The sequence below is a fragment of the Enoplosus armatus genome, chromosome 11 (assembly GCF_043641665.1).
Source record: "Enoplosus armatus isolate fEnoArm2 chromosome 11, fEnoArm2.hap1, whole genome shotgun sequence".
Lineage (NCBI taxonomy): Eukaryota > Metazoa > Chordata > Actinopteri > Centrarchiformes > Enoplosidae > Enoplosus > Enoplosus armatus.
In genome coordinates this window covers 12,064,241-12,077,839 of record NC_092190.1, presented here as the reverse complement: position 1 = coordinate 12,077,839, position 13,599 = coordinate 12,064,241, and the positions used below count along the sequence as shown (strand labels likewise).

Below are 13,599 nucleotides of genomic sequence, written 5' to 3'. Positions count from 1 at the left end.
GTAAGTGAGCTCAGTGTTTAAGCATCAGACAGAAAGGGCAGGAGCAGGAGAGAGATGTTACCCTCGGACATGCTTTTCAGCACATGTAAGAAGCACATGAGGAGACTCTTGATCTCTGCCTGGTCCAGTTTATCACATCGCAACAGGGTACTTCCCAGGGTTGAAGCAGGCTGGTTCTGCGGGACAAAGAATCCGATCAGGCACAGACAGACAAATGTGTTATCCTGTTAGGGCTCTTTGCTCTGTCTAGCTCAAGATAAACCAAAGTACCATCTACAGAAACTATTGTCAGTTTTAATTTTGTCATTCCAAAAGACAAAGGGCATTTATTTACCATTACAATTTCAAAATCTTTTAAGATGTTTTCGTTTACATCTAGTTTTGTGGTCATGATTCAACATCTAGACAACTGTGTTTGTGTCCTGGACACTGTATTGCATTAAAAAAAGTAGTAAAAGCTATACGCAGGGACTTTTAGAGTGGTTATAGCATCATCAATAAGAGTTTTCTGAAGGCCTGGGATTGAAGCTACACTAGTGGAGTCATTCACTCAGATGTTGCAGGGCTCTACGCATTGGGGAAAACCTGCTGGTGGAAAGCAATCACCGTTTCTCCCAGCAGAGGCAGAGAGCAGGGAGAAAACAGAAGCAAAGCAGTGGAGCAACAGCTCTACCATAGCAAGGGGTTGGCAATATACCAAGCACGTTCCTTTGCCAGCACTTAGTCTAGACCATGGAACTGGCTGGGGATGACTTAATGGAAAGCATGAAGCTGTGGCTTTGGCTTCTTAACGGGTGTTTTGGAAAGTGGATAACTTCAAGGCTGAAGTTAGTTTGCCTGAAAAGGAGGACAAAAACTGAGAAGGTGTGGTGCACTTACTTTCATGTGCTTATTTTAAGAGTTTGAGCTAAAACAGTTTGGGCTGAAAATAATTGCAGTGTCCTCCCTTTCCCCCTCATGCTGTTACACACATTGTGATAAAAGCTTCCACAAATCACAAATAAAAACAGCTTCAACAGAAGAAACACACAACAGCACACACAGTGAAAATTCAGTCTTTGTGTTTAATAGGCTTCTTCATAGATTTAGCTTGGGGCCAAAAGCAAAAGTGACACAGCACACGTGAGTGGAACTCAAAAGTGACAAATCCCTTAAGCGTGCATGCATTTCAACATCTGGAAAAAGAGCAGAGACAAACCCTGTGAGGCCCTGCGGTACAGCAGGTCTGCTTTATGGCACCAGAGAACAAACAGGCCAAAGCCTGAGAATCATCTGGCAAAGAAAGGGCTTAAGGTTTAGGACACTAGGACACTCTCACACACACTCTAACATTCCCAGATGGGACACTCCTATGGGGGGCAGGATGACTGTGTGAAAGAAGGAGGCGTTTTATACTTGAAGTGAAATGCTGGGCTGCAGGGCGCTCTCTGGCACACAGGGGACAGAGAGCAGGGAGAAGTCCATGGTGACACGCTTGGTGCACACGGAGAGCATGGACTCCTCAGTCTCCGTAAAGAAGCGCAGGACATTGACAGAGTGTCTCCGTACAAACTTCTCCGTCTGCCACGGCCAGCCGTACAGGTAGGGTGGGGGAGTTAATGGTACAAGTTAACAAGGGGTGACTTTCTGAGGTTCTTTTGTCATAACAAGGGGACCTCTGATTTGCCTGAGGCACACTGAAATGTGTGTTATATATATATGCATGTCACAGGAAGCCTACATTTCTAATAAATGTTGCATGAAATTACTTTACAAGCATCTTGCAGCACTTTCTGAGATGTACCTTGTCCAGAGAGTTGCCCTTGTCGTTGTTCTTCTCAGGCAGGCTGTTGCCAGAATCAGTGCTGATGAGTGAGCCGCGAGAGTCTGCGTGGCGCACAGAGTTAATGTTGGGGGTTGACGACGTGTGAGGTGAGGCTGACGAAAAAAAAAAGGGAGCAGTTTTATATTAATGTAAAAACAAAATCTTCTTTTTCTCATTTTTCATTTTTCAGCATCGTCTTTCCACTCACAGGTGCCAGAGATGACTCCAAAAACATCTTTGTGCAAGCTGGTGTCCAGAAAGGTGCTGGACCTGGGAGGTGTCATCAACGTGTTGGTAAGAAGTGAATCTTCTCTTCCATTCTGAGGAAAAACAGTGCAACACGTTAATGGACACAAACCCACATACTGTACAGAGCTGTGTGAACTTATGAAAAGCGGTGGAGGTCTTATGAAACTCCAAAAATTTTGGTCAGTGGTGCTCCAGTCCTATATATGATATGGAATTCATCCCAGATACAGATATCGCAATCTCAGGTTGGTCATTTAAAATTAGCAGATTGTAATAGCGAAGAAATTCAGTTTTATGTTTTCCAATAAAGAATCCATACCATAGTTTTAAGTCCTGGCCGAAAGAATTGGAAAAAACTACAAATGACGTAGCTGGGAAACATTTTTTTCTTTAGATATATGGAGTCCATGTCTTGCCTACTTGAGAGGACAGCCTGGTACCACTTCAGTGTTTAATACAGTTTGTTAATATTTGTTTCTTGAAAAGAGCTGAACATACTGTATCACATTAAATGCATATATGTATGGATGCATATTACTTTTCTCAATATTTACATTGTCATTTTTGTATCAGCCCATGTGAGAAATCAAAAAGATATATAGGTCAACGACATTTAATAACTTATCATCTACAACTGCTGTGGCACCCTTTCCTTTTCTTTCCTTTTCCTTCACTTTTTATCTCATTACTATGTGTTTCCTTCTCTTTTTATAGTGTAGTATTAGTTTTTGTTAAGGTGGATATGGTATAGATGTCAGGAAGTAGGGTTACGTTATGTTTTGATGTTATTCTTGGTTCACGATATGAATGAAAGCTGTATGGTAGAGAGAATATTAAAAAGAAGCCACTAGGTGGCTCCCTTACATTGTTGCAGTGGTTGATGGCGAATGGGGATACTTCCTTCACATTCAGCCTGTTGACGTTCTCTTGGAGCAGACCAAACAAGGGCAAGTAGAGGGTGGCCAACCTGGCCTGCTGGCTCTGAAGAACAAATAAATCTCTCAACAGAATTTCTCAAGATCACATCAGATACTGCAGTACGGTGGAAATGCAAGAGACAGAGGTAAGAAGGCACTGCTTACTTTGGAGGTGTAGCGGTCGTCAAACGTGTGCTTTACCATCAGACTCTTCAGCACCTGTATGGCTATCTGACGAATCTCCCTGAACTCCTGCAGAGCTGCACTGACCTCCCTAAGCAGCAGCCCGACCAGGAAGTGGTTCTTACAGAAGTCATCGGTCAGCGAGTAATCCAGCTGGAGGTCTGAGGGGAGGAAGAGGAGGGTGAAGAGATTAGGACTGGCTGACAGAGAGGTAAGTGAAGGATGTGAAAGGAGATGAAGTCACAAACAGCACCGAACAATGAGAGTAAATTTCAAGGAAAGCTTGGACAGCATACAGATTGGTGACGGCATTAAAAACCTGGTGAACAAAGATTCGTGTTGATGTACAACAATCTATATGAGGCAAAAACAGATTTACAGAAAAGCTGGAAATTTATGTTTGACAGATTCAGGCCGTGTGACTGAGCGGCTGTTCCACATCAGCAGTGATCATTGTGTAAACAGACAAACTGGATTAAGGCTTATGATTGAACAGTGGCAGATGTTCACAGATGGTTCCCAACATCATTTAAGACAAAAAATATCCCCAAATGACTGTAATCAAATCAAACACATTCATCTGTTTACTTTTATATTTTTAAAACCTGCATTTCAAGCATGCAAGCATTAAAAAGATCTGATTTTTTAGGAATGACAGAGAATAATGTGTCTTTTGGAATTATTCTCATCACTAGTCACAAACTCCAAACCACTTCCAGAGAGAAAAACATAATCACCCACATCTGCACAAAGAGCCCATCTCAGCCTCTATACACATACTGTAAATTATCAACAGTATAATCTTTCAGCACAACGTCTTGAGGAGGATAGATAAATCATGCCACATCAGCCAGAGTGCTGGAAGATAACTGATTGAGTTCAGATTTTGGAGTGGATGATTTCACCCATTCTGGTCATGGCCGAATAATTAGATTCAAAGTCTGCTCTTTTAGGAGATGACATGCAAGCAGCACACCCTTGGACCTACCTACTAGAGCATCGCATGACTCCACCGTATCATGTGGAGATAATAAAGCTAATTGAGGAACACACAAAAGAAACAAAGTATGTTCTATAAAATCAAAGACTGCTACAACATCAGATAACATATTTAATTACTTTGACAGCAATTTGGTTTGATTTCAATATTCTACTCAAACACAGGTACTTAAGCAAGTTACCGTCAGGCTTGGTATTTGATCAAGAGACACATTGGATGATCTTCTCACCTTGAAATCTCAGTATCCTTCCCTTCCCAAATGGCATGGGCAAGTTTAAGGGGACGTAGTGCTCGTGGTTGCACACAACACGCAGGAACTCAAACCTGAACTCAAACAGCGTCTGCATGTAGAAACAGAAACAGAAACCAGTGAGGCAGCTTTAATACGCTCAAACACATCCGTGTGTGAAACATATTTATATCCTTTATTGTTTGTGTAAATGCTGTTAATGTTTGTATTGTCAGAGTACCTTAGGGTCTCCAGGCATAAAACAGTTGATATAGTTGTTGATCTGCTTGAACACAAAGCCTCTGTCCATCAGGTTGAAACAGCGCTACAAAAAAATGGGGAAAAGCAATTCTGTCATTATTTATAGCAAATAAGAAATGATATATATTATATACACTTTAAACACTCTCAAAACCGTGTGAGACACAGTCACTGTGACCTCCTGACCTTGATGAAGACTGCCAGACTGTGGTTGGCGTTCCTGGCAGCATCCAGGTTGTCTTTGTATTTCTGAGTGATGTGTGGCATCATCATGTTGACCAGAGTCTCCACAGTGTGATGGAAGGATGCTGAGAAGCGCTGATTCCTGGACAGCTGTAGGGCATAGCATGGATGTTTTGTTTACATGTTATTATACAGCACAATACACCCCAGTTTAAAAGATAAGTATTTTTCTTCTGTTCAAAAAACCCCCACGAAAAGACCAAAATCAACAATGAATAAATAACAAGTATTGACTGTGTAGCCAAAGCCTGATATAGTTTATTCCTCTGTGCCATAGAGCTGCATTGCTGTCCAATAACTATTACAAACACATGAATGAGCCACACTGTTGCACTGAGACCATGCTCCTTCATTACGATGAACATGGGCACTGAAAATACTACATATTATCACCAGGACATGAATCCGTGAGCTGAAAATAGTCCTCAACAAAAGTACTATATACTCCTGTTTGAAGGTATATATTTAATATTTAATGATTATTAATTTATATTTGATATAGGTATATATGAAAGTATATATTTGTGCCCCATTTTTAAAGATTTGCATCTTCAGTAGAAACAAAAAGGCTTGGAGCTGAGAGCTATAGACAGTGTGGAGAAGTTGGGAGGTACTGACACACGGACTAACATATTGTTGGTTCTGGTCACAGGATTTGTTGACGGTAACAATAATATAGAGCATCGTCAGCCTTGTACTGTAACTGAAACTTTTCCAGACTGGTATGACCTACTCTTGTGGAGCATTTACTTGATTTCACTGTGGCCTCCACATTATGCCAGTGGAGGTTAAACACAGGGATGTGGTAGCAGCCAATTAGACTGCACAGCAGTGTGGGACAGACTGTGGATACATAATACTTTGACTGTGGTACTGTGGCTGTCCACAAGACTTGGCATGTCGTAAGCTCCAGTGAAGAACCTAAGCTGTAATAAAGCAGACACCCCTGAGTCAAACACACTTACCTTCACTTTACAGCTCTCAATCAAGTACTGAGCCATGGACTTGACTAAGGCTTCAAAGAAATACCAGGAGTACTGCAGGGCAGACAAACATCAATCAGAGAACAATAAAGAGGAAATTCATGTCAGTTACAATCATACGCCGTGTAATCCTTTAAAAAAGTATAAATATGTTACCTTGAGGAGCTTGTTACTCGTGAGGAAGTCAGTGGAAGGCTTCAAGATGGCAGTCATGGCTTTGGCCAACTCCTCATGCACTGATCGGGTGGTGGAGGACGTGTATGGCTCGGCCTTGAACACAAACTGCATGCAGAGAGAACTATGAGAATCCCTTAGTACAAACACAAAGTATAGATAGCGAGTTGTGATAAGTGGAATGTGAATTTTACCTTCACATATGATCTCAGGTAGTGCTCCAGCCCCTCCTCGTGGCACTGAGCAACAATGTGAATCATGACTCTAAAAAGGAAACAGTGGAAAAGGAAAACAAGTGAGGAAAAGGATCTGGAGGCAGCTGGAGGTCTCATTTATTAAGAGCTCTTAAACACAAATTCTTCACTGGCAACACCATCCACGTAATATCATTTTCAATAATAATTACTACAAAGTTCTTGCACACCAGAAAGGATCAAAAACTCTTTACGACAGGGAAATAACCAAAACATCCTGCTCACTGTTGGTCACATGTACTCAATAAATGATGTTTCAGGCCTCAGACCTTCCATCAGGTAAAATATATAAATCATCATTTGTTGGGTTTTCACAGTCAAGGATTTTAAAATAGTTGTAATTTATGGAAACAATCATTGAAAATAATCTAATTTTGAATCAAAAGCAGCAACAGAGCAGCATACATGCTGAAAATGTGATATTGCCGATTCTATGCAATTTGTTTATCACAATTACTTGAATTTTAAGCTGCTGTTAAGTCCGGGGAAACTTGCCTGGTGACGTTGACTGCCACGTCCTCTTGGGTGGCACTGGTAAGCACCCTAAACAGCTGATTGAGGGTGGTGGGCAGGAACTTGATCATCACATGACTCTCCATGGCATGCAGACTCTGAGGGCGAAAGCACCACAGAGATATGTTTATGTAGAGTTGGACTGCATACATTATAATGTGTGAAGAAACTAATCTAATCCCAACAACAGCAGGACATGAACAACATGGTGCTAATCACCCGCACCTTATGCTTCAGTTGCCTGGAACATGGCAGAGTGGAGGTACTGGTGCATCATTGCATGTGTACAGGAAACTAACACAAGCCCTGCCAAGTCATTTGGCGAGCTGCCAGTCAGCACGGCTGACCTGCTGTTTGACCCTCGGGCCATTGTTCGTGTTCACTGATGTGTTTACATTAGAACCCAAGAGATGAATTGGACCAAGCGTTGCTCTCCATGTCAATGTCGACCAGGGGAAGAGTAAACTGAGATTCCCATGGACTGGAACAAGAGAGCGAGTGATGGAAAAAGTGATAACTGAGCTACCAGAACCACAGAAAAAAATGGAAAAAGAATCATGGGGTAGCTAAACATGTAGACATTTGATAGATTTACTGGTACCGGCCTGATCTTTGCAGGTAAGGAACAATTAAATTCTGTATAAACAGCAATAGAAAAGTGCACAAACTGTCCAGAAGAATGCGCTGTTGGCAAGCTACAGCACAAAGTACAACATTAATCTCCATATGATTCAGCCCCAACCAAGTGTGACTGTCTGCGGTTTCACAGTGAGCATGAGCTACGGTCAGCTTACGAGTTAATACAGAAAGTTAAAGTGTGAAAACTTGTCTGACCTTTCCCTTTACGTATCAAAAAAATAAGTATCAAATGTCATTCTGTACAGACTTAATTCCCAATCCTGGATTTATGCATCCTTGCAGAGCATGTGCACTCAGTTATACAGTATATGCCAACACTGAAATGCATACTGAATGTCAACATTGTGATTTAAATATGACTCAGTGTAGCATTAACAGTCTCTTTTAAGTTTCTCTCAAGCATGTACAGCCATTACTAGCCAATTAATTAACCTACACGACAGCATCAAATGCCTGTAATTAAGACATAAGGTCTACACATTGTTAGAAATAAACAATATCAAGCAAAAGTATATCCTTCATCATCAATATCTAAGTCAGTATTTGTATTAAATCCCTAGTTTTTCTACACTTTGTTTTACCTTCAGGTATTTGACCAGTTCTCCTCCTGACACCTGGGGAGCAGACGCAACGTTCTGACAGTGATGAAAGAAATTGTGCAAATGTTGATCCTACGAGAGACACAAAGAAGATCAGAATACAGACGTTTATTCCATGAAGCTGTATTTTAATGAAATCACAACACAAATTCAGATGTGACCAAAAAACTACAATCACAGTTTGTTAAGAATAAAAACTAACCTGAGTGTAGACAGTGGACACGAGGTGAGCGGAAACCTTAAATAAAGGCTTGCCTCCATCCACCCATTTGACTTCAGGGCCTGAATGCTGTAATACAAACAAGAAGCAACAATAATTCAGCAAATATTCTGCACTATTTTCATGTCATTATCTCTACAGAAGTGCCCTTTTGTTGCAGATCTTCATGTCCCACTATACACATTTGATTTTATATCGTGGGTTGTGACTTTTGGCTTGGCGTCTCCAAAAACTCCAAATTGAGGATCCACTCTACCTTGCTGGCGCCCTCCTGACAGTTGAGGTATCCAGCAGGCAGGTTGGCAGCCACAGGGATCTGACTCTCGTTCATGATCACCCGGCCATCCTTCAGCAGGGGGAGCCAGGCGTAACCCACTGAGAGGAGAAGCAAAGATAGTCAGCTAACAGACAATACAGATATTTTAAATGATGTGATTGTTGCAGTGTGTTACCTTGAATCTCAACCAGGTCTCTCTTCTTGGTGCTGGCCTTGCTGTTGCTATCACAGCTGACGTGGTAGAAGGTGAAGAGCAGATGGTGTTTCTCGTGGAGCTGAGTTGGCAGCTCAATCTTAAACTAGGAATAAGAGCACAAACACACATCCAGTCATTGATTGCATTGACACATGACATTGCCTTATGCATATCTTTTAAGACAGTAGCGTGTCTTACCTCATCGTAGAATTCGGGGTTGTGCTGGTGATGTAATACTGCAGCAAAGGCATTTTTGGTAAACAAGGGTCCTCCAGGTCGGCCATGGATGCACTGTGGAATGAAAACAATAGTTAAGTTAGTTCCTGCGACGGGAGGGGCTGTCCTTTGGGTTAGGGTTAGGGTTAGGATTTGGAGGCACTTCCAGAGAGTTTACCTTCAGTGAAACAGCCTCTTCCTCGTCTGAGTCCTTGAACTCAATGCAGACAGCTATGTTTCTAGCCTGAGGACAGACACAACGAGCAAAATTGACCCAGTCAGCCACACTATGAGAGAAAAGTGCTGTAGCTTCAGATCACAAGCAGAGCATCTTTGCTGAAAAAAAGCTGTACAATCTGTCCAGTTACAATATTTTGTGATACCTTTGTGAATGACTTTTGGCTGTCGTACTTCAAGTGCTTGGGGTAGACATAGAGGTGATTGTTGTAGATGGTGAAAGGCTGAGAACATTTGGCTAAGCACGGCACAAACTCCTCCACTTCAAAGAAGATGTTGGTCTTCTCACTGACATCAAACTGCTTCACAGGAATGTAGGATGAGGTAACGCAATCTATATACAGAAGCAGGAGGGAGGGAGACCAAATAAACAGCCTGCAGGCAACGTGACCAATCTGGTCTGAGCAGGAACAGCTTTCATCTCTCACGTTGGCTGCATGGAGCGAATTTAGAGGCCTTACTTGTCAAGTCGGGGGCTACATTGTCGATGGTAACATCGAGGTTTCCTAGGATTACAGGCAGCTTGGCCATCTTCTCTGGCCTGAGGAAAGGAAAATAAACTCCAGTTAAGCCTTTGCTATCATCTAGCAAAGACTAGAATGAGCAGAGACAAATGGTACATTCACAGACGTGAGCAAACATCTTATTTTCAAATCTGACCAGCATTTACAACCTATAGGACCATATTTTCCTTTCCAAAACATCTGCAAGACTACTCAGTCCATTTATAATACAGAGTGCTCGTAGAAGCATTACTCACTTTCTGAAGTCAGCCAGCAGTTTGAGCATATCGTCATTGGACAGCTTGTTGCTGTCCTGTCGGTACAGAGCTGAGAAACGGGCACTTTTGTCAAGCGTCCCTGAAGCATCTTTGAACAAAGGCCTGCAAGAAGGAAAAGAAGAGTCAGGGACATTTCTCGTGTCCTGAACACGCCTACATCCCTGTTTGAATGAGCTAAAATACTTGGATGATAATATTTCATCGGAAAAAGGATTTACAGTCTAGGGCTGCAATTATTTCCATAACTGATTAATCTATTTTTTTTTTGATCAAATGATATTCAATTTACACTGATATAACACAGAGAAAGCAGCAAATCTTGGCATTTTTGCTTGATAAATGACTTAAATTGATTATCAAATATAATAATCAAGTTAATCATATTGAAAAGAACCCCAAAAAATAGAATTATAAAGGATAAATTGACGTTGGCTTGTATACACAAAATGATAAATGTGGACTGATGAAGAGAACGAAAAGAAATGTAATTTCTTCATTCTCAGGTTTAATTGTATGTAATTATGTGATTTAGGTTTTGTATTTAAATCCCTATTGTGTCCTTCCTGAAAGACTGCACCATGTCCTGCTGGTAAAAGAGGGATAAAGTACCTTGCTGCCCAGGCAAAAGGCATCCTGTACTGGCCCAACCGGCCACATGCCAGCTTGGCATTTTTCAGGACCTTCTGTGCCACCTAGTGGAAAACAGGAACACAGTGTGATTTGAGCTTCATCACTTAGACACACAAATTGGTCTCAGCCCTGCAGCACTGTGACATATTCAGCATGCTGCCAGTCTCAACACAGATACACACACACACACACACACACACACACACACACACTTATAATATAACACACAGATATGCCAACAGGTTTTCAGATACACACACATAAAACACATTTCACATGCTTTCTCGGCTGAATCACATTACTACCCGCCGCGGTCCCTTCAGGGTGCACAACCACATTTGTACAGCCAAAGTCAATGCCTCTGTTGAGTGTCTGTGCAATCGGTCAGCACTCAAAAACAAGGATGATTATCTGTGTATAATGTGGAATAATGTGGTGGAATCTGCTGAGTCCGGGGGAAACATACTGGCGGTGATAAAAGTTCACTACCTTGGTGGAGTCTGAGCTCTTCATGTACGGCTCGGCACAGTGGTTGATTCCCCCCTGAAGAACTTTCTCTACCCGAGCCACCAAGAAGATATCTGGGTGGGGGCATGTTACCGAGAACACTCCCTGCGGAGACAATGAAAATGTTTCCTCAATGTTAAATATGTATTTTATTTTATTTTATTTTATTTTTTATTTATTTAGATAGGGGAGTTGTTGGAACAAGCATTATGTTTTTTTAGCCATGCTAGAGAAGGCTTTTACATGACTTACCTGTCTTGGATACTGCATGGCTGTCTCTGGGACCCCATGGACCAACCGCTGCCCCTCAGGGTGGGTGTCCCCTCCCCCGTTTATATACTGACTGGTGCTATTGGGCACCATGCCCCTTACGGACGGGTGGTTTAAGTCCACATGGAAGTCAGAGGAGATCTTCCTGCTGTTCTGGATGTCGAACAGTGACAGGGTGACATAAAATGGCTCCACCTGGAGAAGGAGAAGAGGAACAATTCTGTATTAGACAGATGAAGCTGATGATTATTTGGACATTTTGTCAACCAGTCTGCATAATCCAGTCTCCATACAGTTAACACCAAACTGTAGCTAATTACTGCATTACAACTACTTCTGGACTGGGGATAAAGTAAAAGTCCACTTTAATGGCTGCTTTAACAGCAAATACATCACTTAACTGTCTTACTTGTAACATGTCACTCAGCCAACCTAAACAATTCATAACTCTACAGGCAATGTGCACAGCATTATAGAGTTCCACATCTAAACAACAATAATAAGGACTAACCCATTTTAAACTATAAAAATATACTCAAATAAAATAATGTCAAGGAATGTCATTAAAATAATTGTAAAAACAAAAATCTATCTAATCGTATCTAATGCTAGGCACGCACCGATCGAATACACTGGATCTGGCGTCACGTTGCCTCACATAAAAATAATTCTCATGATTTTCCTCTATAATGCAGACTTCAATTTTGGGAGCACTGGTATTGTATTGGTACTCTACATCGGCAGATACCCTGAGCTGAGGTGTCAGAATCACCATCAGGACAGAAAAAGTTGGATTGGTGTACACATATATAATGAACAGCTAGTAGCTATTCCATTAAGATTTTGGAGGAGGGAGCTGGTTGAACACGCTTCAGAGTAACTGCTCTGCATGTGTGTGTGTGTGTGTGTGTGTGTGTGTGTCAGTGTCTTCATGGAGACACCGTCATGACATGTTGGGTCTTTACTAGACAGTTTCTGTTGGGAGGGACAGCAGGACATCAGACTCCATTATACAGATTGTTCGCCATGACTGAGCCTGTAGCCTGGTTGCCATGCCAACAGGAGTCCTTCAGCAGCTCTAATAATGAGGGGAGTCCATCCGGCCGCTCTAACAAACCATCTCATCCGTCTTTAGTCAGGCGGGTAATGATATTTCTGTTATTTAGGGCCCATTGTGACCAGAAAAAGATCAGCCTTACATTTGTTGTCGGTCCTTCCTCGTTCTCGGCCACACAGCTTTGCAGATTGAACGAGAGGTCATTGCAGTTCACCAGAACCCGCTTGCCAAACTTCTCCTCAAACTGCTTCACATCCGGCTCTATTCCTGAGAAATCTAGTTTCTAAAAGACCGTACAATGGAAGGTATTACATGTGTTAGGATCTTATTACCACATGGGATTAAGTGACCTTAAACAGGCTTTACACTTAATTACCTGTGTATCAGGGTCCAGGGTGAACAGCTTCAATCTGGTCTCGCTTCTCATCCTAGACTCTATATCTCTTGTGCTCTGAGGAGAAGAAAGGCATTTCCTAAATCGATTTGAACCACAAACTGTCTTAAAGTCTGAGAGATTTCCAGTCAGTTGGTTTTATCATTAGAACATTTTTTTTATCATTTGCTCCCATCTGGAAATGAAGCTTCATATTTTACAGGCTGATCGCACCGGGCAGAAAGCCTCAGTGGTGAGAGTCAGGTGGTACCAGCATACATTTCAGTGCAGCACTGTAACCTGTCAAGCTGTTTCCCAATTAACTGTTACCGCCAGTTTCCATACACATATGGCTTTACTATTGCGAACTTCTCAGCCCTGTAACAGCATGAAGAGATTTCTTCTGAAACACTAAATATCTATTTTGGAGAAGAAAAAAAACACAGATGTTTCCATCCTCAAAAACCTTTAAACCTCTTGATGCAGGTGTCATTATTTCAAAGCAAGTGTCAGCTTTTTCCTCTACTGGATATCTCATGTTGAATGTTGTTGGATGCATGTTTAAAGGCCTGACGTTTAATATGCAGTGTAACTTTTTGGATGAAACCCAAAAAATATTCTGAAAGGAAGAGTTATACTGTGGAGTTTTAGTTCCTCACATGACAAGAGGTCTGTGTTTAATGTCAGATCAGATCTACAAAAACAAATGAATGACTGAGAAATTAGGTGTGTAACCAGTAACTCTTAAATCTAAATTCAAGCCACATGTTTGCGGCAAAATAGGCCG

At 41.7% G+C, this 13,599-nt stretch overlaps 1 protein-coding gene across 2 annotated transcripts in view; it reads right to left on the bottom strand.

Moving 5' to 3' along the window:
• Positions 1-13,599, bottom strand: part of LOC139292106 (dedicator of cytokinesis protein 9) — a 44,526-nt gene that overhangs the window by 11,547 nt on the left and 19,380 nt on the right. For both annotated transcript variants that reach the window (XM_070914269.1, XM_070914268.1), the window contains exons 10-35: positions 12,816-12,890; positions 12,582-12,722; positions 11,365-11,577; positions 11,095-11,217; positions 10,585-10,667; positions 9,955-10,077; positions 9,656-9,735; positions 9,341-9,528; positions 9,136-9,201; positions 8,940-9,032; positions 8,721-8,844; positions 8,525-8,643; positions 8,251-8,337; positions 8,031-8,120; positions 6,793-6,908; positions 6,238-6,307; positions 6,026-6,151; positions 5,852-5,923; positions 4,830-4,976; positions 4,624-4,707; positions 4,383-4,494; positions 3,136-3,314; positions 2,918-3,034; positions 2,013-2,124; positions 1,784-1,917; positions 62-176 (exon numbers count right to left, since the gene is read on the bottom strand). In XM_070914269.1, coding sequence (XP_070770370.1) covers positions 62-176; positions 1,784-1,917; positions 2,013-2,124; positions 2,918-3,034; positions 3,136-3,314; positions 4,383-4,494; positions 4,624-4,707; positions 4,830-4,976; positions 5,852-5,923; positions 6,026-6,151; positions 6,238-6,307; positions 6,793-6,908; positions 8,031-8,120; positions 8,251-8,337; positions 8,525-8,643; positions 8,721-8,844; positions 8,940-9,032; positions 9,136-9,201; positions 9,341-9,528; positions 9,656-9,735; positions 9,955-10,077; positions 10,585-10,667; positions 11,095-11,217; positions 11,365-11,577; positions 12,582-12,722; positions 12,816-12,890 — 2,989 coding nt within the window. The remainder of the gene's footprint in view (positions 1-61; positions 177-1,783; positions 1,918-2,012; positions 2,125-2,917; positions 3,035-3,135; positions 3,315-4,382; positions 4,495-4,623; positions 4,708-4,829; positions 4,977-5,851; positions 5,924-6,025; positions 6,152-6,237; positions 6,308-6,792; positions 6,909-8,030; positions 8,121-8,250; positions 8,338-8,524; positions 8,644-8,720; positions 8,845-8,939; positions 9,033-9,135; positions 9,202-9,340; positions 9,529-9,655; positions 9,736-9,954; positions 10,078-10,584; positions 10,668-11,094; positions 11,218-11,364; positions 11,578-12,581; positions 12,723-12,815; positions 12,891-13,599) is intronic.